The sequence below is a fragment of the Sesamum indicum genome, linkage group LG8 (genome assembly GCF_026168435.1).
Source record: "Sesamum indicum cultivar Baizhima isolate 11 linkage group LG8, ASM2616843v1, whole genome shotgun sequence".
NCBI lineage: Eukaryota > Viridiplantae > Streptophyta > Magnoliopsida > Lamiales > Pedaliaceae > Sesamum > Sesamum indicum.
Genome location: NC_142664.1, coordinates 30,018,228 through 30,044,800, shown reverse-complemented (window position 1 = coordinate 30,044,800; position 26,573 = coordinate 30,018,228). Strand labels below are relative to the sequence as shown.

At 36.5% G+C, this 26,573-nt stretch overlaps 4 protein-coding genes and 1 long non-coding RNA gene across 5 annotated transcripts; 4 read left to right on the top strand and 1 right to left on the bottom strand.

Annotated features, from left to right (window-relative positions):
* Positions 1-223: 223 nt before the first annotated feature.
* LOC105169534 (Putative endonuclease or glycosyl hydrolase) lies at positions 224-3,705 on the top strand. Its single transcript, XM_011089945.3, has 2 exons — positions 224-681; positions 1,743-3,705. The coding sequence occupies exon 2, from the start codon at positions 1,776-1,778 to the stop codon at positions 3,357-3,359; it is 1,584 nt and encodes a 527-aa protein (XP_011088247.1). The 5' UTR covers positions 224-681; positions 1,743-1,775; the 3' UTR covers positions 3,360-3,705.
* A 447-nt stretch (positions 3,706-4,152) lies between these two features.
* Positions 4,153-9,523, bottom strand: LOC105169533 (Protein kinase superfamily protein). The gene is made up of 9 exons (XM_011089943.3): positions 9,210-9,523; positions 7,963-8,514; positions 6,844-7,125; positions 6,464-6,725; positions 6,305-6,357; positions 5,867-5,934; positions 5,686-5,775; positions 5,433-5,517; positions 4,153-5,226 (listed from the first exon to the last, which is right to left on the bottom strand). Exons 1-9 carry the CDS (start codon positions 9,304-9,306, stop codon positions 4,694-4,696), a joined length of 2,022 nt encoding a protein of 673 aa, XP_011088245.1. The 5' UTR covers positions 9,307-9,523; the 3' UTR covers positions 4,153-4,693.
* A 2,299-nt stretch (positions 9,524-11,822) lies between these two features.
* Positions 11,823-16,566, top strand: LOC105169532 (PI-PLC X domain-containing protein At5g67130). The gene is made up of 9 exons (XM_011089941.3): positions 11,823-12,075; positions 12,214-12,287; positions 12,401-12,529; positions 12,848-12,985; positions 14,954-15,052; positions 15,257-15,560; positions 15,647-15,870; positions 15,977-16,063; positions 16,214-16,566. The coding sequence occupies exons 2-9, from the start codon at positions 12,222-12,224 to the stop codon at positions 16,367-16,369; spliced, it is 1,203 nt and encodes a 400-aa protein (XP_011088243.1). The 5' UTR covers positions 11,823-12,075; positions 12,214-12,221; the 3' UTR covers positions 16,370-16,566.
* Positions 16,567-22,451: 5,885 nt separating this feature from the next.
* Positions 22,452-22,914, top strand: LOC148787359 (uncharacterized). The gene is made up of 2 exons (XR_016066860.1): positions 22,452-22,693; positions 22,772-22,914. It is a non-coding gene; the product is annotated as an uncharacterized LOC148787359 (long non-coding RNA).
* A 1,442-nt stretch (positions 22,915-24,356) lies between these two features.
* On the top strand, positions 24,357-25,982 carry LOC105169531 (U-box domain-containing protein 26). Its single transcript, XM_011089940.3, has one exon. The coding sequence runs from the start codon at positions 24,530-24,532 to the stop codon at positions 25,775-25,777; it is 1,248 nt and encodes a 415-aa protein (XP_011088242.1). The 5' UTR covers positions 24,357-24,529; the 3' UTR covers positions 25,778-25,982.
* Positions 25,983-26,573: the final 591 nt, after the last annotated feature.

Here is a 26,573-nt window from a genome sequence, read left to right as displayed (position 1 = left end):
TATCAGTACCTCAATTTTGCCATTGATTCACCCTACTTCATAGGACTTGGCCGAAACGATACCCACCCACAAATTTTTAATTTTAATTGTCTTAAAAAACATTAACAACAAAATTAGGAGCCAATAAGCTAAACGTCTCTTTAAACAGTCATGCTTCTCACATTGGATTGGATTGGAGTATTCCCTCTTCTTTTTCTTTTTTCCTCAGCAAAGAAAGAAATGTGGCAGATAATTCAACACACAAACAACAGACGCACAGAAAAACAAAAAAGAAAATAGTACGGTTCAATCATTACTGCAGTCGGTACAATCAAATATCGTACTCCCGCACCCTATAATCTTGCAAGTTTCTTTATTTTTGGGCCTATAATCTTGCAAGATAAGCATCATCATTTTCATTTTCCTCGTATATTCAAACGTCGGTTCACGTTTGGTTTTATTATTAATTTTCTTCGACCAAATTCTGCAAACCTCTCCGTTTGTTCTTCCGACCATCCCCACCCCCCTATACTGAAGGCCCACTGTTCTTTCTTGAATCAAACTAAACCACACCATGACCGTGGCGTAATTCTGACTTCAAGAACATCACTTACTATTTAATTCCTTTTGTTTTCTTCCGATTTTTGGTGTTGAATTTTCACTGTCCTTGTCGGCGTAATAGAAGTTCATCTCCTTCTTCAGGTTACTCTTCTTCTCTTGCATTCATTGATATGACTAAATCCATGATGGGTTTCTGGATTAAGATGCTTTTTAGTTGAAATTTTGAATCTTTAATTGCTTTAAGGGTTTGCTCTTTTTAACTGTTGAGTCAAGTATGTCATTTGTCTTTTAACTTTCTTGATTGCTTCGGTGGCCTATCAATCTCGTTGTTTTCTTGATCTTTACTAGGTATATTGTTGCTGGGCTGGATTTTGTAGTAGATTTCTTGAATTTCGTTTACCTGATTGAATCATGCTTCTTGTGAAAAATTCAGTTTGATATTGTGGAGCTGAAGCTGCAATCTTAGTTTCATTGCCATCCTAGTTGTTTTCTTCATTTAGTTCTCATTGGAACTTTTAGTGGTCGTAATTAACTTCTTTTCCCCCTATTTATAATAGCCAATTTTAGATACTTCAGAGCATGCACTTGAATTATTGAAAGCAGTTGTTGCCATTCTTTAGTTATGCTGGCAAGAACAAGGGTCAGCCGATTGTCAATCATGTTGGAAAATTGGTTTTGTCGCGCCCATAAAAGTTATACAGACACCCTGTAAATGTTATTTGTCTCAGGCAATAAATGTCGAGTTTCGGAGCACCAATGTAACTTCCTACTTTATGCATATCCTGTCTTACCAACTTAGAAGATTTTGATTTGTCGCTAGAAGTTAGTAGAGGCACTTATCTCCATAAGTATGTCAGTTCGTCTGATTAAGAAAGTCTGATAGGCCTAACTAAGTTGACTTTAACATTTCCTCACTACAAAGAGAGTGGAGATAAGTACTAAAATACATGTAAAGACAAAGATGCCACTTTTCACAAGTCACGGCTCATGACAGTACTCAATTAGATGACCTCACCTCTAAGATGAATTATAGACCGTTTTTCTAAGCATTTAGATCGTGTGGAGATGTTTTGTAAGTTTTCTTGGGTCCTGCAATATCGTGTCATTCCCTTTTTGGTGTTTATTTTTTCAGCTTTTGATATATATTTTGACTCATTCCATTCCGTTTCTTTATTTGGTCAATCATATTATGCTCCTATCAGGAAGCTAGGCGTCACGCATTAAATAAAACAGTGATGTCAAGCTCAACTACATCTGTGCTGGCATTGCCATCACAGTACTCGGAACAGGGTGTGGATGAAATGGCAGTATCAAGCACAAATCCATCTCTACCTTCTCCGCATCAAAGTCACAGTTCCTTGCAAGGTCCAGTGGCGATTCTTTGGGACATTGAGAACTGTCCCGTGCCAAGTGATGTGCGCCCTGAGGATGTGGCTGGTAATATTAGGATGGCCTTGCGGGTACATCCTGTTATTGATGGAGCTGTCACTATGTTTTCGGCATATGGGGATTTTAATGCCTTCCCCAGACGACTAAGAGAAGGTTGCCAGAGAACTGGGGTCAAACTCATAGATGTCCCGAATGGGCGAAAGGATGCTGCTGACAAGGCAATCTTGGTTGACATGTTCCTTTTTGCTCTCGACAATCCTCCACCATCATCCATCATGCTGATCTCAGGGGATGTTGATTTTGCTCCTGCTCTCCATATTCTTGGTCAGCGTGGATACATTGTCATACTTGTTATTCCTTCTGGGGTCGGCGTCTCATCTGCTCTAAGTAATGCGGGCAGGTTTGTTTGGGATTGGCCTAGTGTTGCTCGTGGGGAAGGCTTTGTGCCCCCTGCTAAGGCATTATTGCCTCCTCGTAGTGGTCCAGCAGAAATTGCCGGGCTTTTGATGGGATGCCAGGTCAATGATAATTTAGAAGGTCAGAATGAAGAAGAATCGATAGTGTATAGAGGGGTCTCGAAAAGCTGTTACAATACCAGAGAATATTCAATGGTATCACAGTCTGTATCTGAATATAGTAGTAGTTCAGTATTGATGCTCCAAAATCCTACTCCTTCCAGATCACATAGCCTTCCGTCTGGTGTGAATGAAGTTCCAACAGGAAATCTTGCTTCTGTTAACCAGAAAGACTTGTCGTGGGTGCAACCAGGAGATCTAAATGGTTTGAAGGGCCAACTGGTAAAGTTGCTTGAATTATTTGGTGGCAGTTTGCCTCTAACCCGTCTTCCGGCAGAATACCAAAAAACTTATGGGCGGCCTCTGTATGTTTCTGAGTATGGGGCATTTAAGCTTGTAAATCTCCTCAACAAGATGGCTGATGTAATCGCTGTCCAGGGGAAAGGCCAAAGGAAAGTTGTATGCCTCCGCAACTCAAAATCAGTTGGCCCTCCGGTGATCTTCCCGAGGAAGGACAAGAAAGGGAAAGGAGGCAAGGAAGACAACATTGACACAATGGCTGGAGCTGGATCCTCAGATGAATTATCAGAAGAAGAAAGGTTGGCTATGGGGGAGAATGACGATGCGAGGGGAAGAGAGAAATTTTATGTGAATATGATACATCATTCTCAGATTACCGACAACAACCTCAAAAAGTTCAAATATGAGCTTCAAGAGATTCTAGTGAGCTACTCTTGTCGAATTTTTCTCGGTTGTTTTGAGGCAATATATCAGCAAAGATACAAAAGACACCTCGACTATCAGAGCTTTGGTGTGAGTCATCTGGAGGAGCTTCTACAAAAGGTGAGAGATGTGGTGGTGTTGCACGAGGAACCGGTAAGTCAAAGGAAGTTTCTGGTTGCTGCTGGGGAGTAGAAGCAAAGTCACTTCCTGCTTTCTGTTCATTGTCTGAAAATAAGCTTCATGACTGAGGTAGGCTAGTTGCTTGCTCATTCTGGTCCTGTTTTGCACTGGCATGAAGTTTTATTTTGGACAAGAGAAAGCAAAAAATGTCTCTGGCATTCCTACTGTCTAACATGGTCCTGTTGTAGGTATATCTTCAAGTGGTTATACTATAGAAAAGTCGTGAAAGTGTGCTGGACCTGATTCCGAGATCATCCCAAAATGGGAGATCTTTCTGTACATAAGCTTCGTTTGAATTATTGACTTGTAAAACTAGACGACAATTCCTCGCTTTTTATTTGAATTATTTTGTTTGCAATAGAGTGAGAAACCTAACAGTGAATTGCTTCATTTTCATGCTTCCCCTTGGTAAAAGCTATTACCCAAAAATGTTCTACAGCTATGATTTTTATTTCTTTCGCTTGTATGCTAGAATTATGATCTTGCTTCTAAGTCCTCAGTGGCTGCGCTTCATTGTTCGATAATTCTTCTCTATAATCTCCCAATTCTGTAGGACATTCTGTGATCTTGATTCATATCTGAGAAATCTAGAGTTGCAAAGAGTAATGAGGTCAATTCCATTATTGAGAAGAAAAATGTTCTTGCCAAGATTTGCTTAAGATGACTTATTTATTACTGCGATTTCTTATAAAAAGACAGGTTTTTGTTTGCCTGTAGATCGAATCTGGAAAAGAATTGAATGGTTTAATTTATGTTAGTGAGCACAATATAAATCACACCGTTGTTGTCATTGTTGAAATGAATCTTCTCTAATAGATTGGATTTCATGGGCGCCTCTTATTTCGTCTTGATGTAATTTTAGTGATCACAAGAAAGCTACCTCAAACCATGTTTTCTGGGTACAACAAAAATGTGAATGTTCATCTTAAAATCTTCTATCACAACCAAAGAAAAAAGAAAAAGCTCAGTGCTGATACATTTGACATCTAAGATACAACAAGAACTGAAAATTCTGCTGGAATTCAAACTGTCTGAACCATTTGAAATGCACAAACAAGTTGCTCTCTTCCCTTCTCATTCAATGTAAATATCTGTATCATTCCTCAATTTCAAGTTGGTTGGCTGTGGAATGTATGTTCCTCTTCACTTTCTGGGCTGTTTCAGCAAAGATCATTTCACACAGAAGATCAAGAACCACATTGTCATTGCTTCATTTCTGCACTTCTCTGGTGATAATACCCATAAATGTATGAGCTTCTATACCCAGCTCTCTGCAAATGAGCAAATAAACCCAACCCTTTTTCTACGTGGGATCAATCTGATATTGAACTCGACAAGAATTTTAACTATAAGGATGGGATATTGTGAGGTGACTGAGGAGATCCCATTTCAAGGAGGAAGCTTCGACTGCAATATGATCTAGACGTGCTTGAAGAAGAAGCTAAACACCTTCCATCTCCACTGAAAAACATACTCTTGCCTCTGCTTTTTCTTCCCCGGCTTTCAGTTTCTTCACATTCTTCATCCTCCACTGCTTCAACAAATCCACTGTGCAACGGGTCCGAGCTTTCGTACAGAAGCCTCAGAACCTGCTTAATCGAAGGCCTTGCCCTTCCTTCTCTTTGAGTACACCATCTCACAATTGCTACTAAAGTTTGGAGTTGATCAAAGTCGAAGGCATCACCAAGGAATGTGTCAACAAACTCGGTTAATCTTGATGATTCTGAAGCCAAATATACTTGTGACCACTCAACTAAGTTCTTGTTATCTTGTATTGCTCGTCTTCCTGTAATCAGCTCCAACAGAACAACTCCATAACTGTACACATCGCTCTTCTCTGTAAGCTCTTGTGTTATAACATACTCGGGATCCAAATAACCTGACGGCAGTTGAATCTTTAGCATCTCCGAACAAAGTATGAAAGCAGGTTGTTGTTTAAGATAAGGTCAATCTTGGAAATTTCAGGATACTTAATGTAACTCAGAAATACAGGGGTGTAATTGTTCTGTAACAAGGATATAGTCAGTAATACATTAACTTTCAATGGAGGTCGTAGGAATTAAGACTTCAAGATAATTGGCTAACCTGGGGTTCCCCGTATGTCGGTGTTCACAGGTTCAAAGCAAATGGAACCATCTTTCGAAGCATGTGCAAGGCCAAAATCAGCAACCTGGACGAGAAGTAGCGTTCGAACATAATAATCATATAGCAATTTGTTGGCAGAGCATGTCATAAAGACATTCATCAAATTCACATATACTTTTGGACAGAGAAAAGAAACACACATAGTTGAACAATTCATATATGTTTGCCTTTGACTATGTAAGTGTAATATTACCTTAGCAACGAAGTTCTCGTCAAGTAATATATTGCTTGACTTAATATCTCTATGGCATAAAGGAGGGTCACAATAGAAATGGAGGTATTCCTGCATAACAAAATGCATCAGAGAAAAATCTGAAAGTTTTTTCAACTACATTATCAGGAACTAGTGCACACCAGCGTAATCTGTAATTTACCAGTGCATTTGCGACATCAATTGCAATTTGAATTCTTGTGCGCCAGCTCAGAGGAGTTCTACCTTGTGCTGAACATAAGCAATTAATACTTAGTAAATCAACAGAAATGGTCGGTCAACTTTAATTTCACATCGGTTGAAGTAAATAACTCAGATCACCATCTAAATTTTGTCATAGGGCTGGGCATTCGGAAATGAGGTGAATGTGAAAAAGGGAAAGTAGAAATGATAGAGAAATGATCATATTACAAGCAGAGCATCACAGAGAGAAGCAGCTTAAGGGGTAAAATGAATTCTTGGGGATCAAACTAAACAGCTGATCATAAACCAATTACCATGCAAATGTCTCTTGCCAAAGTTTCCAATCTTGTTTCTTCTTCTTTCTAGAGAAAAACTACAATATAAATATATAAACTAGAAAGAGAAAAACAGTACATACCGTGGAGATGATCCTTTAAGCTCCCGTTTGCCATAAATTCATACATTAGAAACCTGAGATGGAATAACTCATAGTATTATTTTTCTCCGGCCGTTAACTGAATGTACACATCTTTCTCATGCAGTGAAAAATGGCATGGAGAAAATAAGAAAATAATACCTCTCATGCCTTTCTATACAAAAGCCTCTCAGAGCCACAAGATGACGATGGTGCAGTCGAGCAAGGAGCTCTAGTTCTCTACAAAAATCATCCTCAGCCTGCTCCGAAACTTTGCTCATCCGCTTCACGGCTGCAACCATACCATCTGGAAACTCGGCTTTATACACAATCCCAAATCCTCCTTGTCCAATAACAGTGCCAAAGTTGTTTGTTGCTTTCTTCGTCTCTTTATAGCTGAATTTTCTGAACATGAAGGATGGACCTTCATGTCATTTGTACACCACAAAACAAAAAGGAATTAGAATATACATATCAAACTTCATGAACATTAGTCAATAATGCCAAACTAAGAGAACAAACTTGTGAAAAAGCTAAATTACCATCCTGAAACTTTCTTGCAGGAAGAGCCATGGCTTTTGTGGATGTTTCATCATTCATATCAGTATTCTCCAGTTCTCTGCTTTTCCTATGAATAAGGACGATAAATACTGCAATCAGTGCGATGGCTATTGCTGTAACTGCAATCCCAATGCCTGGAACCAGTGTGAGGTGGTAACGATGGCGATTTTCCTTCAGAGGTGCAGTCAGGGAAAGTTGAGAAGGACTAGCAGCAGCTGGTGGACTGACAGATGTTGGAGGTGGAAGTAATGGCGGGGACAATCCTAGAGTTGGAAAGAAGTAAACAGCTAGAGGTTAAAAAGTTATTATTGGAGGAAACAATAAATGTAAGAATGGTTCAAGAGATTCAGTTAAAATTCCAGCTATTAAGCCAGCAAAAAATTCACAGTTCAGGCATGAGGGCAAGTGAACAGAAGAAGAGATGATAATCTTCATCGACTCCTCTGCTGGAAGAAAAAGCTATGCTACAGTAACTTGCTCTTAAGATACAAGGGCCTTTTGACTTTGATAATTTCTACCAACCGTCGAAAAGAAAAGGTAAAAATGCTCAAACTAGAAGCAGGGTTTTCTCTGCATAGAAATTATTTTTCATTTCTCTAGCTGCCCAACCATCATATATGAAAATTATAAATTTAGGAGAAATTTTTCTAAGTCAGATGTGAGCAACTGACAACAGAAAGAGGAAATTATTAACAAAGACGCTTGAAAGGAAACACGTCCAGGACAAGGCAAATAAATAGGTTACGATAACATTCTTTTTCATCTGAACAATCCATATAACCAGAATCATAGTTACTCAATTACATGGGGTCCAATCTTGCCTCCTTGTTTGTCCCTCAAGGTAAAAAAGAAGCATGTACGGCCGAGCTATCAGCAAGATCAGAAAGATGAATAGAACCGTGTACAAGAACAAAACTACATATTTCAGGGTGATTCATGTATTATTACGATATTTAGGTTAGGTAAAAGAAACACTGCACAAACTTGACAAGAAAAACTCCAACAGAGATTTTCAGAATAATAATTCAACCAAATAGCAGTAATCTGACTTATAAGAACACCATAACAATGAGATGGCACTTTCTCCTGAATTGGCATACCTGTTGGAGTAATAAGACCTTGAACCCCAAAGAAACAGCTCGCAATGTCAATAGTTGATATATAATCGACTTGGCTGGTAAGAGCAGTAAAAGTTGCATCTCTACAAGTACTCAATGTCACATTATCTACAGGCCCTAGTAGATTCCGAAGATATAGGATACCAGCATTCAAGCATTTCCGACACCTATCATCCCCCGACAGAGGCACTTTGCAATTTTCAGTAACATCACCGAATTTTGGAGACTGGAGCATTTGGGTAACAGTTGATTGACCGTGGCACTCATACCTTACAGGTATTTTCGTCCCGAAGCCACAGAAAACTGTTGCATTTCTTGTTACCCCATAAAGCTGAAAAGTTCTGGATATGGTACGGAGGCAGAGGTCAGATAAATCTGAAGTAACCCCTAAGTTACTTGTAGCATTTGCATAACGGGAGACAGAAATAGCAACCAAGGCATTGATGTAACGACAGCATTTTCCTCTATCTTCCTGTTTGGAGCACAGGGAGGCTGCCAGTGTGAAATTAGACCTACTCAAGTCCAACGGACAATCTGCATATATTGAAGAAGAAACAAACCAAGATAGGAAATTAAAATTGAATGCTTTTTTTCATCTAATGTGTAAAACAAAAGGGATTATCTTCTTCAGTATTTATACAAATAAAGGAACAAAATGTGCCAAAACAATCAAAGCATTGGTGAAGCCTGATACTAATGGTAGAATAACTACACTGAAAACTCTTGTGATCCAGGATCAAAAAAGGATCTCTCCCAAGATTTAGAGATATTTAAACAAAAAGCTCCATACATGTATTTCCACCAATATCTTGCAGACATGGTAAGCACACCTCCAAGAAATGTCAAACTTGCTTTAGTCTATATTATTCCTGAACTAATCATATTCAGCTATTAATCTCTATTCTTAAGCATGCACAGTAACATATACATTCTTCTTCTCCAAATTTTAGAACAGCTTAAACTTCAACAACGTTTACCATCTCATTTAAATTATCAGCCCAAATCCAAATGTCCAGAAAATCATTGCAAAATAGAGATGCAAATTAAACTAAAAAATCAAACCATAAAATTACTAGCTCCAGCCAGTTCATCAGAACAACCACATATAACCAACCATGCACCCAAATTCACATAAAACCAAGTCCAAGATGCAACATTTATTTCAGACCATTTAAAGAAATCCACATCGAGAAACATAGCGGAAACCAAAACTAGCTAGAGGAGCTCACCAAGAGCAGCAGCCACCAGCGGTACAGAAAGTCGCATTCCAAGAAAAACCCTTGCTAGCAGTAGACCAAGCAACGCCGCCGCTCCGTACAGCGCCATGGGAGAAGAATGGGGCCACAAGAACGCGTGCTCGGTGGAGCTTCAGCACCGGCGCATTTTAGCACATTGTGGAAGGAAGCGTGGGAAGGAGGGTGGGGTGGGGGCGGGTGCTGGTACTGTGGAAGCGCAGCGAGCGAGGCTTCCGTTTGACTAGTTGTTCGTAGGCTACACTTTCTCCTGTTATTTTCTTTCCTCATAAAATTCGTAATCCTATTTTTTGCTTTATGTTTTTATGTTGTTGTTGTAATAATAATAATAATGAGAGTATTTTACAAAGTTGATGTGGTCTCAATCAGTCATAAGAGTTTCCTCGATTTCATTGTCAATTTCCGTAGCCTCATGTCATGTGTGGGCCCCATCACTTCACTACTCTACTTTCCAACATTTATTCAGGTTAGATTATTTATTTCTGAATTAAATTTTTTTATTTTAAAAATTATATAAGTCACGCATGTAAAAATTATATTATATAAATAACATTTATATATTAAATATAATAGATTTTTTTTTAAAAAAAAAAAATTGCTTTTACTTTAAGTCGTATTGTTTTCTTACACATATTCTTTTTCTAGTGAGTGAATTTGTAGAAATTATTGAAACCAATCCATACCACCATATGTAAATGTCGAAAATAGTAATTTATTTAACTAGGTTTGAGTGGATTAATATGACATTAAAAAATAATAAAATTATTGGAAATAGGCCTGTGCGATATATCACTACACTATTGATTCATCCTGCCTTTATCCTCTTGAAAATAAATGAGATTCCATCTGTACCGTTAAATTCTAAAGTATAACTTAATCTACGAGAAATACTAAAAAAACATAAGGTCCCGTGAGTTGGAGTAATTTACATCATTTTATGCACCTGACCCTATTCTAACTTCTCCCATGTTCTCTCACAGTAAAACTAGTGTTTTTTTATTATTATTTTTATAGAAAACAATATATATATATATATATATATATATATTAAATAAATAAATAAAAACAGAAGTGCGTGGAGGGGCCAAGTGAGATGCACTGGGAAGGTGTCTGAATGAATGGGGCACGGGTCTGTTTGGACCCTTTCCTATCACCAATTATTTTTTAATTTATTTTCTTGTGCCATTGCCACTGCCACTGCCACTTATGATCAGACGCTGTTACGCATAGTGATTCAGCATCCAATCTTACCCTATTAATAACCTATATTTGAATTCTTAATAGAGTATTAACAGTGTTACTTGTATTTTTATCTGTATTTTCTTTTTAATATATATTTTTTAATTGGTTCATGACCTCGGAATTTATTAATATATATATATATCTGCAAATCAATAGATACAGACAAAGTTTGGGGTTTGAGGGGAGGCCGAGTGAGTGGTGTTCCGGTTGTAGGCTGTTAGCTCGGACTTTATTAGGCTTAAAGTAAGGTTCTGAATATTATCAAAAATTTATGGGGCTTAAGAAGTGCAAGTACAACACTTTCAGATTGCAAAATAAAAATGAAACTTACGTCAACTTTATGTATTGCTTGGAAGCATCACCATTCCGTTTTCTTGCCTTTACTCTTCAATCCATTCGGACACTCCACAATAAAGGTGTAAGGGAATTGAACTCCTTTAAAAATTCTGGCAGGAGCTTGAGTTTTTTCTTTTTAATTATTTTTTTAAATTTTATCATTAAAATCAAATTTATTTTAGAATTTTTTATTTATTATGTTATATTGACAAACCTAAATTATTTTTAACAAAAATATATTTCTATTTTTTTTCAACTATTAGATAATTTAAAATATCAATAATTAATATCAAATAAATATACTATGGACTCACTAACTTGTTGATTAAGTTTATTTTTTGTATAGAAACTAGCTATATAAATAAAATTATCATATTTTATCATTAGCTAAATTTAAAATATGTGATGTTACTTAATAATTATAATATATATAAATTTTAAAAATAAAAAATTTGAAAAAAAAGCTCACAAGCAACAGAGCATTTCAGGCTCGAGCTGGCTTGACTTGAGCTCGAATCGAGCTCCAAATCAAGCCTCACGAGCCGACTTGACCCGTACCCCTAATTCAAAAGATTCCCATATAATCTTGGACTAGAATGACATAATAGTGGCAGAAAGTTGAGTAACTTTTTGTGAAAAATTCAAATTTGCCATGAAAGAAAACTAAATTACTCCAAAATCTTTAACAGAAAAAAAAAGTAAATTATAATGAGTTTCTTAAAAATTTATTATAATTATAAATAATTTTTTATAGTTTGAAAAATTTAAAACCCTTCAAATTAATGATAATTTGTTTAATATTTCTACAATGAAATGTTATGAGGAATATTTATTAAATGATTGTTAATATATTTATAATTTTTTAAATATTTATAAATAATAATAATTATGATAAAGTTTAGATAGCGTACCGTAATATCCAAAAAGAAAAGGAAAATCTGGATGGAAAGAAGAGAGAGGTTAAGCGCGGGCAATAACGGTTTTCCATATAAATTTCTTTTATAAATCAACCCCGCCCTCCATTCTCATTAGCTTTCAGGCCTCCGTCTCTCCTCCTTTTAACAGACATTGCAGAAACATCGCCCCAAAATTTTGAATCCGTTTCAGAGGGAGACTGAGAGAGTGAGAGAGAGAAAGAGCGGGAGCGAGTAAGAGAGAGATTCAGGGGAAGAATATCAGTGTTCATCTGAATCACTTCATTCCGGTAACAACCGAGAGAATTCGGTCTTCCTTCGAACCGCTTCATTCCGCTAATAAATTTCAGGCATAATTCAAAATTTTGTACACATACTTATGGATACGTGTAGCTAAATGTGTGCATGCGTCTCTGTCTGATTGTGTTTTTAATGGAAATATGGTGATTTTTTGGAATGCCAACTGTTTTCCTTTTGCGCGGGTATAGGACTCACGATGAAGTTATATACTTCGTTGCTGTTCTTCGCGGTTTTTCTCTTCGGTTATTCCGCAGCTTTTGAGGTAATTTTTGTTATGCTGTTCCTGTATTTCTCGAATTAAGGGAAAAAATCCAAGCCGAGAAAGCGTTTCCTTTCTGTTCAGTAGTTTTGCTATTTTACTTGTGTTGTGAACAGTTACGTGAGGGACAAACGTGCATCGCGGACAGAAACTGCGACGACGGGATGCATTGCGAAACTTGCTTCGCGAATGGCAATATCAGACCCCGGTGCACCCGAATTCAGCCGACCAATGCTCTTTCCAAGGTTTGTCATTCTTCAATATAGTTTTATACTGTGCGTATAACTTTTTAATTTCATTCCCGTCACAATTGAATTGACAGCAGTATTTGCTACAGTATGTCGTGAAATTGTGTCAAAACTTTTTGTATACTTAACTTTTGTATTAAATTTGATGATTATATAAACTTACGAGTTGTAATATTAAACATATTGCTTATAGTCTATTTCAACACTTATTTTGAATAACTTAAATTAAATTAATATTCATGTGTGCTGGAGCTAATAATTTATCACGTTTTGATTTGTTCTTTGGTGATTAATGTTGATATGATCAAATATCAGGTGAAAAACTTGCCATATAATCGGTACTCGTGGCTGACTACTCACAATTCCTTTGCCAGAGTTGGGGCAAAGTCAACAACAGGAAGCATGATTCTTGCTCCATCGAACCAGCAGGACTCCATTACTAGTCAGCTGATGGTAAAGTGTTTACTTTTCTTGCTCTCTTATACAGATACACACACACACATTTATATATGTATATCTCCATATTCCATTTTACATATCTGAATTATGTTCACTTGAATATGTGCTGTTGCAAGAGATGTAGGGGTTTGGGGGATGGTTGCCAGTGTGAGTGCAGTTGTCATCCATTTCTGCTGTTTTTAGATTGAAGTGTGAGATTATGGATAACAGGATTAGGATGAATAAATAAGGAATGGTAGCCAGTTAGATAATATCGTGTTTGGTTTACATGATTAACAAGAGGATAAATTATGTTAAAAAAAACTAAGAAAGATATCATTTTCTTTATTTTATTTCACTTATGGCATTCGGCATAATATATCTCATTATATATTACAAAATTAATATATCTCATAAATTCATCATAACATAAAGTCATATGTTTTTCAATATAATGTGGTTTGTTATTATTATTTTGTTGATAAATAACTATTTATATGTTCATATGTTTTGTGATAATTGATATTGATGATTTAAACAATCTAATTTTACACTTATTTGTAAATTAGTTAATGCAATTATAAAAAATTATTTGTTCATTGTCAAGTGTTGACAACAAATCAATGGGAGGTGGCAGATTAAACAAGTTATATAAATTGAGAACATGTTGCTTGATTGACCAGGAAGGAGCTCGCATGATTGGTGGAATAGTAATAAATAATAATGTTCTTTAAACGTACAGTATCTGCAGAAATTACTTCTGGAAAAAGATTTTTGTTTTTAGTTATGTTCTTCATTTATTGTGCATAGAAAAAATTATTGTGCTTGAGTCGAGTAGTTCATTATTCTTTGAATGTATATTTCCTAGGAAGTATGATTTTATAAATTTGTTTCGCCTTTTTTTTCCTTGTTAAGTAAACTGCTTGTATCTGCAATAAAATCACTGGATATTTTGTTTCTTTCCTTCAACATGTCATTTTGTGCAAAGAGAGGCAAGTCTCGCAAATAAAAATTAGTCCCAAATGGATTACAAGTCCATCCCCAAGGCCAGATTTGTAATCCTACATCTGAAGGGAAAGGGATTAGATTCTGAGCCTAAGTTTTAGCATGGAGTGAAGAGTGAAGACCAAACAAAGAATTAGGTCTGGTTTGTTATAAGTCAATTAAGCCTAATCCTATTAACCAAACAAGCCCTTAGATTAAATAAATCTTTAACAGACAGCTAAGAAGAGCTTCAATTCCATCCTGACTTTCAGGGTCAGGCTTAACTGAGTGAACATACTATTGGATGTATGATAAGGTCGAATGTTTTGTTATGCAAACTTGCTCATGATTGAAACCTGATATTTTTGCCTACTAAGCTTGATTTCTGATCTCAGAGTTGGTTATTAAAGCAATGCTGAGCTTCCTGGAACATTGAACTGGCTTTTCTTTAAATTAACATACAGCGCAGCCTAGAGTTCTGATGCTTTATGAATGGACCTTTGCCCAAAGAAGAGAGACCCGACTCAAAAAATGTTGGACATTGATGTTGATAAATCTGAATCAAGATGATTGGACATTGTTTCTGAAAATTAGGGCATGTGCATGATTGCAGTCTTACACACTACCACAGGAATGTGCAAGTGCTGGCTTAAAACCCTCATTATAAGCTCTCTGGTTTGAATCAGGTTTCTTCTAAGTTTCAGTGTTCAGTGATTATGCTGACTTAGACACAACTTATGATAATGGATGACCGTCAAAATAAGAAACAGTGTTTAAGCATTTCGCATTGGGCTTGTCATCATTATAAGAAAATCAGTTCGGGATTTATGCTCCCTGGAATTCGTTTTAGTTTTCTGGAAGGTCTTTGTTGGTTCTTAAAAACAGAGATTATGCTTTTTCCCTTACAATGAGCTCCTAACCGCTTGTGGGAGACTTTAACTGTTTCTTTCTTTTGGTTTACAAGACTTTTAACTTTTTCTGTTAACACATCAATTGCAGAATGGAGTCAGAGGGTTGATGCTCGATATGTACGACTTCGAAAAAGATATCTGGTTATGCCACTCCTTTGCGGGGAAATGCTACAACACCACAGCTTTTGTAAGTATGTGAAGGCTCTGAAGGCTGTTAGATATCACAATGTAATGATTGATTTTACATTTTCTTTACTGGAACCTGGATGAGTATGTTTGGGCATTCATCACAAAGTAATATGCCAGCCCCATCGCTTAGATCCAATAATGGCTTTGGTGATAGCTGATATGCTTGTGTTTTTTATTTTGATCTGCTGAAATTTGCTTCCAGGAACCTGCCATAAATGCTTTGAAAGAGGTCAAAGTGTTTCTTGAAGCAAATCCCAATGAAATAGTCACCATATTCATTGAAGATTACGTTACATCTAAGAATGGCATCAGAAATGTTTTTAATGCAGCTGAGTTGAGCAAATTCTGGTTTCCGGTCTCTCGAATGCCAAGAGATGGTGGAGATTGGCCAACAGTTGCTGATATGATCAAAGAGAACCATCGGTTAGTAGTCTTCACTTCTAAAGAACATAAGGAATCTTCAGAAGGCATTGCATATGAATGGAGATACGTGGTAGAAAATCAATGTGAGCCTTCCCCAGGAAACTGACATCTAACAGATGTACTGCACAAAAATCTTAAACCGTAACTTCATTGCGCTCTTAACTTGCAGATGGTAGTGGTGGAATGGAAAATGGATTATGTCCAAACCGTGGAGAATCACAACCAATGAATGCTACATCAAGGTCCCTTGTCCTAGTGAACTACTTCCCAACCGCTCCAGATTTGCTGTCAGCTTGCAAATACAATTCAGAACCTTTGATTGAGATGACGAAGACATGCTATCTAGCAGCTGGTAAAAGGTGGCCTAATTTTATTGCAGTTGATTTTTACAAGGTAATTTGTTCATTGAAGAGATTTCGAATCATTTCGATATATTAAAACCAAAACAGTAGTCAGCTTTTCATGTACTCAATTATTTATCTAAATGCAACACTTGTAGAAAAGTGATGGAGGAGGAGCACCTGAAGCTGTAGATTTCGCAAATGGGGAGTTAATCTGTGGTTGCAAAAGTGTATCTGTGTGCAAGGTTTGCAATTCAGATGTTTTCCTCTTTATTTCTTAAAGATGTTATGTGAGTTTATTTTCTGGTCAAGAGATATACTGCTATACAAATGCTTTAACAACTGCAAATAATTATGGATGAATTGTTTGTTGAAGTGTACGCATACACGTGCAGGAAAATATGGTCTTTGGAACGTGTGGCAATCCTCCAACTACAACGAGTGCTGCCCCCAGTCCAGGACCAGAACCCAGCTCCGGTAAATTTGATAGCCAACCCATTCAACTACAATGGATGTTCAGTTTACCGCTTTTGGCAATCCTATCATTGTGAATTCCGATCATTCAGCAGCATTCATTCTTTCGTTCTAGGCTTAATATGGCATCTTACTTAGTGGATTGATGAACTGTTGATATGGTTGGTTTTTTTTTTTAAAAAAAAGGGTCGTTTGACATCCTACTGACAGAACCGATGATATGTTAATGTAAGTAGACTACATGGCTAATAAAGTAGTTTCGTTCTAAGCACAATTTTGCAAATAGCATCCAGATGAACATATGCATCAGGAATTAAGATGAATGTGCATATTTCTAAGCACAAAATTTGATCAACTAAGTATAATGCTTTGTGTTAGTTAATAACTGAAGCATGTAGGAGTCGAGGTCACATAGTCCGCCACAGGTTAGCCATCGCTCAGGCTGTAATTTTCTGAATAATTTTTGATTGATTGTGTCCATAAATGATAAACTCCAAGTACTGTTGTTAAAAGAGGATCCAGTGGAAGCTGTAGGACTAATGAAGAAGAATTAAGGTTAGGCGGTTTGTATAGGCCCAACGTCTAATTGAGCCTCCAGGAACCAATCAACATATGCTGGGAACAGCATATCAGTATATAATAGATGGTGGGCTCTTAAGAGTGCCGAATCATTGTCTGAAACAAGTTTTAGATCGATAGTGTATTACTTTTCCTCCCAATCCTGTCTCTCCGAGCAGGGTATTTTAAATGAATTTATAAAGTCTTAAATATTCTATAAAATATTTGATAATTTCTTCGAAGAAAAACTTTGAAAACTCTGAAAATTTGATTAAAAATTTATGAGCTACTTCATAAAAAATAAGTTGATAATTTATTTTTAAGATTTTAACAGACACATTCAGATTAAGTATAAAAGTATCATTACAAATATCAATTAGCCTCATTATCTTATTATTCCAAATATTTTAAAAGAAGATTCAACATTTTATCAGATGTTTAGCCAACACCATCTACATATACATTTTCCTCTATTCTCCTTTTCCTTTCAAATATGCATATTGTTAATTCTTGAAGAATGCACAACTTTGTAAGTTGTTATGCTTAATGACATTATGTAACTTGTAAATAATAATACACATGGATAAAATGTCCCAATCCAATTAAACATCAACGCCATGTCAATAAGAATAAATAACTAAAGCAACTGAAGAGAAAAAAATAACAACACAAATTTAATAATTGGAAAAGCGCAGGGCTCAAGGGTCTGCATCACTGATTTTTTTTTTTCAAATTTCAAGGTAGATAACATGTCAAACCTGCAGCAAACTCAATTAAAGCCCTTCAAATTAAGCACACTTATCGAAACAATTGTTTCCTTAATTGAACCAAAACCATGCATTAACTATTAACCCCACTTTTGGTAGGGAATCAGCGCCGGGGAATATGTCATCTCCCGTGACACACAACAAAATACAAAGGGAGAATATTCCAATCTTTAACTTTGTATGTTTTTGTAAGATACATACACACTAGAGCAGTGGATTATAAATAAAAATCTACGGTGCGTTTTTGCTTTAAGGTTAGGGTCTACTGCCTTTATTCTATATAATAATACAGTAAAATACAAAAAGGGCTGTCTGAATGATGTCCTATATAACTTTGACATAATTGCAGAGTATATATAAATATTGTTTTGTGGACATATTTAGAACAAACAAAGCATCAACATAATTTAATCCGGGACCTATGGCTTCGGATAATTATCCATTAGCAATTTAAGTATGCTCTATTATGAATATTAATATCGGCATCTAATTCTTAGTGCAGATTCAGATAATTTTAATTAAGTGGGTATTCTTTTTCGTTTCTTTGTTTTTCGGTGGGTCGATTAGAAGCTATAATGATTGTCATCATGGAAGAATTATAATTAAAAAATAAGATACAAAATGAAAAGTGGATTTTTGTTGGAGTTATCCAAATTGTGCTTCAACTAATTCAGACGAATTTTCTGCAACAAGGTTTCATCCTCACAACCAATCTTCAAGGAAATAATTGTTTTGGAAGGTGGCATTATAATAATACAAGAAAGAAATGAACATGGAAGGTACGTATGGTCAAAACCTAGAATTCACTGTTTGAAATTGAAACTACAGGTACGCAACAACTACTCGTACTAACCCAACATGCATGGCCCCAAATCTTAACTCACCCTAAACCTATACATAAAGTACAGCCATCATCCTTTTTTCTTATGTATTTTTAGTGGGTGTTGCTTAAATTTGATGCTTCATTTGCTACTTTGCTTGCTGCATTCGTCTTTGACCATTAAATACGTCCACTCATTTCGGTTTTGACAATCATACAACTCCAGCTTCATTTACTTTTTCTTAAAAAATATCTTTAATTTCCATTATTATTGCTGCTGCTGCTAAGGTGGTTATTATCATTATTTTAGCCACAGAGCATTATGGTGATCAGTGCCCTTCCCCCAAAAAATAAAAAATAAACGGGGTTAAATTAACCTACAGAATAAAAACATATTTGAAATTAGATGCAACAATATTAACAAACTCTCAAAACATAGTCATTAGACACAGACCTCATTCATTGTCACAACTGCAACCTGGAAATCGGTCTTCAATTATTAGACATAAGCAGAGACCACTTGGGGAGATCTCACTGTAATAATTATTACTACAACTAGTACTGTTAATTATTATTAGTTAATAGGGTAAATTATGCCAAACCTCTTATTATAATTTACCCCTATTAATATTGTAAATAGGGCGAATCCTAGAGTAAATTAGGGTTTACTTCCTCCAGTAATAAATTTAAAGTTCAAAAGAATAAGTACGAATTACAAAGGATGTAAAGCAAGTGTAAGAAAAAGGTTGATTTTTGGGCCCCACCCTAAAAAGTATAGGAGAAGTCAAGAGTAGGGTACAATATTATATATAGAATCAAAGTTTGGCCTTCTTTTGTCATAACTAATCATTTTTGAGGATGATGAGAAAATGAAAAAGTTATTGATTTCTTAATATAAAGTGAGATGAAAGGAAAGATGCCAGCTCTCGTGACCTCAAAAAGACGTGTTGGGAGCCACCTCATTTCACATTCTAAATATATATATATATACCCTAATCCCTCCAAACTCCAAACCTTTTTTTTTTTTTTTAATTTAATATTTATCTGTCTTTCTGCTACAAAAATCCCATTGGGCCCCAATTAATAATCATTTTTCTACTTACTTCCGGACCTTTTCCCGTACTACTTTATTAATTATTATATTTTAATTCAAAATTTGGATTGAATTAAATCCATTATGACTACTAAAAATCTTTATTAATTATTATTTTTTAATTCAAAATTTGGATTGAATTAAATCCATTATGACTACTAAAAATCTAATTATCACGCAGCGCTTATTTCGCTACAACGCATAAGTGAGACACTTCCACCAACTCATAATATATCATGTACAGTAGTGAATTGTGCATTTCAATGAAGTTCCAATTCATGATTTAATCACTAGACCACCACACTATACTCATCTTTACAACTTTATCTATTTATTATTTGCTGTATGGATACATTATATAGTCAATAACATTAGCTTTAAGAAGAAAAAGATTCCTTAAAAAAAAAAAAGAAAGAAAGAAAAATTCCCCACCACTATTTCCACACTGGCAAACAACTTTATTATCTGTACTAACCAATGTTTAACTACACAGTACATACTTTCCACGTGATGGGTCTTGTTCCTATATATATCCTGATTTTTACCATTGAATTAGGTGTTAATTAATTAGAAAAGTAATTACAAGGGGCTCTAGCTACCATCCATCCAATAGTCCACGGGTACTATATATATATATATATGTGAAATTGAAATTCTTCAAGTTTCTTTTGGTTGGATGTCGGTGTTCAGTGTTCTCCGACAAGCCAGCCATGAGATCTTCCTAATTAGATTTCATTGTTTAAAACTCGGACGCGTAATGCCAATGAAGATTGTCGCATGTGTAATTAAAAAGGTGTTTTTGTGTTCAGACAAGATATCTGTCTGTAGTTACAGTACGTACGTGTGGAGAGAATTGAAGTCATGTAATTTATCTCGTGGTGAGGGAAGAATGTGAGGAAGGGAGGTTGATGTTTCCCCGGTACTTCAAAGTTAAAATAATAAGCCTAACTAAGCAACCCCTAATCTCTTCTTAATACAGATTGGTATCCCCCGTAGATATATGTACTACTTTTTTAGGATGAGGACTTTTGATTATCCTATTGCTGCACAAAAATTACTTTTTTAATGGAATTTCATCTGAGAAAAAATTATTTTCTAAATTAGATTTGGCTCAATCAAATTAATCACAACGCAAACATATTATACTTGTTATATGATTGATTATTTTTCTTAAATTGTATACTAATTACATAACAAATTTATTATACTTATCATATAATTAGTTTAGATTCAATCGAACTCGATTCGAACTACCGTATCCCTATTTTTAAGTAACTAATTTTCTTGTGTTACAACGTACAAGGTAAATTTGTTTTTTAGATAGATAGAAGAGGTGGAATTAGCAAAGGAAGAGAAGAGGAAGACAGTTGGAGGTGGGGGCTTAGTTGGGGAGCACGTGCGAAGAGTTGTTTATCACGTGCATCGGGGGAAGATGTTGCGCTGCGCCAATGCTGCCTGGTTGACCAGAGACAGGCTAACATATAAGGTCCTCTTGGGGGGCGAAGCCTCCGCGTCGCCTCTTCTTCCACACGCCCTTTATCAGCTAATATCTAATTCTACTCCCATCTCTATCACGTAACCACAAATAAATTAAAATCTGCACTTCCATACCCTGTAATATGATACACATAACTGTAATTTTCAAATTGATCCTGTCTTTTTTTACATGGGTCATTATCAATCCTATTCCGGCCCAGATTATGACTTGAAAATTTTAATTACTTAAATATCGAAAGATATTAACTAAGGTCATTTTAATAAGTTTAGTAACTTTTTCTTGAGTCAATTTTCAAATCGATAATTTGTGCTAAAATATTCTAAACTACATCACTCCAAGGTACTATTTCAATTTGAATTAAATATAATTAATTAATCTTCAAAATAATTAAAAATATGCAGTCATAGCAATAGATATATTAAATTTAAAAAATGTTGTTATGACGAAAGATATATTAGAATTTTCGATATGTTCCTCGTCATGCTTTATCTCTTTTTTCCTTTATTTTTTTTGAATTTTCCCGTTTACAACCCCTCAATCGCTTTAATAGCCACCAACAAACAAACAAACCCAAGTTTTTAAACTCATTAAGATTTCAAGTTCAGACTTAACCAAAAGCAAGAAAGGGGAGCTGAACCTACCTTGTACAGGATAAAATTGATCCTCTAGCTATTTCAGTCTCCAATCGAGTGGGGTGGGGTGGGGCGATGCAGATGACATCAAGGGGTGCGAGTGTCGTGGGGCCCATTTAATCAACATCGTAAATGCCCTGTGGGCCCCCCGCCAAAATAAACCAAAAAAACAAACAGAAACAAGGAAAACGAGAAACACCACAATCAACCGTGTTGTCCAAGAGAGGGAGGGAGAGAGAGAGAGAGCTTTGTTGGGGGTGGAACAAATAAATAATGCAGGGAAAGACAAGCTGTCCCCCGCACGCACATTCCTCTGTTCATCTTTGACCTTTGACCACCAGTCATTTCGGGCTCACCCACCACCAGACCCCACCCCCTCAAATACCACACTTAAGATATCCTCAAAATCAAACACCCGTGCTAGCTGTGCCTCAGTATTATTATTTAGTGTCTTTGACTGTTCTAAAACTTGCTGTTTTTGATTTTCTAACACTCATTATTTGACGAGACACTATAATTATCATAATGGTTCCTTTTTTTTTTAACAAAAAAAAGATTTGCTCTTGTCTGCGATCTTCTAGCTGATCGGCAGTAAATACATCCAACCAATCTATCATGACTGTCTTAATTTATTGGTGAAGAATACCCAATGGGAAGTCTTCAAAAGTTTCCACATATGGTTGTTCCTACGAGATTGAATTTGAAAACTTCTGGGTTTTTTTTGGGAATCTCCATTATATATTACATAAGTGTTAGAAACTCAACTACATTGTTATCAATGGACAGTTGAAAACACCTAAACCACATATGGGCACCCAAATTATGTTTGTTCATTTACTACTCAATCACCTCTTCCTTCTTTATTCAATAAAAAGAAAAATTATGTAGGGGAGAAAAAAAAAAAAAGAATCTTTCCCTTCTTTGGATGCTATGGCCACTTTTTCTCCAGCAGCAGTTACCTAAAATCTGGCCTGTGCAAGAATAGCCCTAAATAGATGGACAGTTTTGTCATTTTCTCTCTGACTACCTAGAGGTTTGTTGATAGAGATAATCCTCCTAGTAATTGTTTCTACTTTGATGTATGCATATCTGAAAGTCTTTTAGTTTGCAGTTTTCAATTTTCATGTGAAGAAGTGAAAAAGGTTGCCTGTATATGAGGCCATAAAAAACATAATTGTTCTTCCGAAAGCTAGCAGTCAACTTTCCATCTGCAAATGCATGCATGCTCCCTCTGCGCAGTGCTTGGGACCTTGCTAATGCCCCAGTGAGCCCATTTCTGGTAAGTTGCATCCCACTTATAAATATATGCATGTGCTTTTCTTATTTAAGGTGATCAACCCTCTACCTATTATTGTACTACCGTTGCCTTGACCCAAACGGAAATCTAATCTAAGGTTGGATAAAAATTTCAAAAGGGGTTCAAGTGGTTCGACTCTTCTAAGTTCTAATGCTAGGAATTCAATGCTTCCCATTATAGGCGGCAAGGGATGTGATGGGGGTATTTCAGGAAATCTCTAAGGAGGATAAGTATGTTCTTGAAAAAGCTTAAAATATGTCTAACATAATAAAAGTTTACGTATTTTTGGTTCAAGTGGAATCATCCTGGTCTATTGACCTAACCACTCATCAATTAATCCGGAGCCATTATTATGGATCAGATAAATCATTGATGGGTAAGATCATGCAACATAACTCCATATAGTTTCCAATTCCATACAATCCACTCACTAAAGGTATACGTCTATTGTCATGTGTTCAAACTTTTCAATTTCATTATTTTATTTAAGTTCAAACTTATTTAAGTATCGAATAGTTGGGACGAACCCAACAAGATTAAGGATATCATCTTTTACATTTAGGACCTCAAAAGCAATCACAATGAAATATTTCCAAGTATGTGATCTATTCACCAACTATATCAAATCACAACAATAACTACTAACCTGCACATTGTGCGAGCTGTAACCTATAAGTGAAAATTTGGTGTTATAGTCAAATAACCAAAAATAGAATCCGGCTATTAATTAAGAGTGAGACAGAGAGTAAGAGTAGTAGTTGAAATAGTTTATTGCCTGGTTTTGGTACAAATGCAGGTCTATGATCATAACTTGGGTGAAAAATAACATCTATTAGTTCAGCGACGCATGAACCCTATACGGGATAAAACCTTTTGCATAATAAAATCGTCTTATCCATCGAGGTCATTCTGATTTGATAGTAATGTTGAGGGAAGATCAAACCATGAAACTTGAAGGGATCTTCTCTACTTCGACGTTCTTGGCACAACAACTTTATCCAAATATTAGTTTTATTAAATCACCTCTTAACCCAAGGGTAAAATAAACTCAGCAAGTGAGAATGCAAGTGAAAATAAGAATGGAATGACCAAATCAACCAAGCACAACTAACCTCAGAACGGCAAAAGAGAAAAAACGATGAGTATAAAGGCCATTTAATTTAATTCAGAATGAAGTAAACAGAAGTTGGATTTTCGAAAAAATAGTGGGCCCGATTCGAACCCAGTCCCCACTCAAATTCCCTTTGACCAATAAACCTCCAACCAATCTAACCATGGTTAAGCACCCAACTATTTCCTCAAGTAAATGAACCACACGTGTGCCGGATGAATGGGAGTGTCTGTGGTACAAATCGGTCAGAATAAAAACACAGAAATGTCCCGCTGTTCCTATTTCGTATATAACCCATCTCTCCCCCAACAAAGCGAAAGATAATTTGCAGTCCTCTCTGATTAGTATTACTCTTTCTCTAGTTCTTGTCCCTCTTTATTTCTTTGTGTTTTTCCTACTCGTTTTCAAATATAGATACGAAACACGTATAGAGTAAGAGAAAGAGAGAGGGTGAGAAGAAAATGCCTGGAAGTTTGGAGCCATTGGATATCGGCGTGCAGATCCCATACCATTTCCGGTGCCCGATTTCTTTAGAGCTGATGAGTGACCCCGTCACTGTTTGTACCGGTCAAACGTACGACCGTTCCAGCATAGAAGCGTGGGTAGCCACCGGGAATACGACGTGTCCTGTTACCAGGGTCCCGCTCACGGATTTCACGCTCATTCCAAACCACACTCTTCGACGGCTTATTCAGGATTGGTGCGTCGCTAACCGTTCTTTCGGAATCGAGAGGATACCCACTCCGAAGCAACCGGCTGACCCGATGTTGGTTCGTACTTTGTTGAATCAAGCGTCTTCCGGATCAGGTCCCTTTAGCTTCAGGGTTTCGGCTTTGAGAAGACTGAGAGGACTGGCGCGTGACTCGGATAAGAACCGGTCCGTCATTGCTGCTAATAATGCACGCGAGATATTGCTCTCGATTGTATTCGCGGATGTCAGTTCAGAACCGTCCGAGTTGAATCTCGAGTCCCTCGCGATTTTATCCATGTTTACGCTCTCTGAACCTGAGTGCTTGTACGTTGCATCTGATGCGGACCGAGTGCGGTACTTGGTGAATTTACTGTTTCATTCATCGATCGACGTCCGAGTCAACTCGGCAGCTATGATTGAAATTGTTGTGGCGGGGATACGGTCGCCGGAGCTTCGTGTGCAGATCAGTTCTGCCGATGGAGTGTTCGAGGGTATAGTCGGGATTTTGAATTATCCTTTGCTTTATTCCAGGGCGTTGAAGATCGGAATAAAAGCGTTGTTCGCTTTATGTTTAGTGAAGCAACACCGGCAAAAGGCGGTAGCGGCGGGTGCGGTGGAGGCCTTGATTGACAAGCTGGCGGAGTTCGAAAAGTGCGACGCGGAGAGAGCACTGGCAACGGTGGAGCTCCTCTGTCGGATTCCATCCGGTTGCGCAGCATTTGCATCGCACGCGCTGACAGTTCCCTTGCTGGTGAAGATTATATTGAAGATCTCGGATCGGGCGACGGAGTACGCGGCCGGGGCACTGCTCTCACTGTGCTCGGCTTCAGAGCGAGCTCAACAGGAGGCGGTGGCGGCCGGCGTGTTGACTCAGTTGCTGCTGCTGGTTCAGAGCGATTGCACGGAAAGAGCGAAACGTAAAGCGCAAATGCTGCTGAAATTGCTGCGGAACTCGTGGCCCCATGATTCTTTAGCCAATTCGGATGATTACGCCGGAAGCGACGTCGTTCCGTTCTAGTCCTTTTGTTTCTTTTTAAATTTTGTTCTCCACGTAAATTAGATCTCTATTTTGTTGGTTAGGTAAAATGGGAAAAAGTTGCAGTCCTAAACAGAAAAATAGGTTGAAAGAGGGTGTTACATAGGGTCCAATAGGCAGCTTCTGTATCTATTTGTATGTAATTTTCTTTTTCTATATTTATATATATATATATTTTGACTCGAAATATTCTTTCTCAAAAAAAGTTGAATCTTTCTATGAAATTTTATTTGCACTTTTTTTTTTTATTTATGAACTATTATTTTTCAATCAAAAATTTAAAAGAAAAATACATCCACATTTAATGTAAGTTTTGACCACTAAAGAAAAATAAGCTGGCGATATTATCCATATGAATCCGTATCTATATAAGATATCATACATGATGATGTATCTTGTATTGATTCAATAACACACAATCTATGTATGTAGAGACTCACTCGGACGACATCAAATGGAATAGAAATTGTGATGGGCATGTCCTCGTACCTAAATTATTAGAAGAAATTGTGGAGGGAGGAGCTGTCCGATAGTGAGAAAGCATGAGATGTGTCGTCGATGTAATAAAAGTATTGATTCTTGTTGTCTCATAATATACAGTCCTCCAATTCCTATAATGAAAAAGTATTAATCGAAGAAAAGTGCTGTGTTTTTTGAATATTTGGCCCCACATCATTATAAATCGGCTAATTTTATTTGATTTACATTTATCTTTGTCTGCGAAGATTAAAGCTGTGTATGATAATATGTGGCAAAAATTTGATGAATTTGGTGGTGT

Coding starts and splice junctions, on each gene's coding strand:
- LOC105169534 (XM_011089945.3), top strand. CDS start 1,776: ATGTCAAGCTCAACTACATCTGTGCTGGCATTGCCATCACAGTACTCG.
- LOC105169533 (XM_011089943.3), bottom strand. CDS start 9,306: ATGGCGCTGTACGGAGCGGCGGCGTTGCTTGGTCTACTGCTAGCAAGG. Junction 8,515..9,209: donor GCTGGTGGCTGCTGCTCTTG/GTGAGCTCCTCT, acceptor CAATATATGCAG/ATTGTCCGTTGGACTTGAGT. Junction 5,776..5,866: donor TTGATGTCGCAAATGCACTG/GTAAATTACAGA, acceptor TTTGTTATGCAG/GAATACCTCCATTTCTATTG.
- LOC105169532 (XM_011089941.3), top strand. CDS start 12,222: ATGAAGTTATATACTTCGTTGCTGTTCTTCGCGGTTTTTCTCTTCGGT. Junction 12,986..14,953: donor CCATTACTAGTCAGCTGATG/GTAAAGTGTTTA, acceptor CATCAATTGCAG/AATGGAGTCAGAGGGTTGAT. Junction 15,053..15,256: donor GCTACAACACCACAGCTTTT/GTAAGTATGTGA, acceptor ATTTGCTTCCAG/GAACCTGCCATAAATGCTTT.
- LOC105169531 (XM_011089940.3), top strand. CDS start 24,530: ATGCCTGGAAGTTTGGAGCCATTGGATATCGGCGTGCAGATCCCATAC.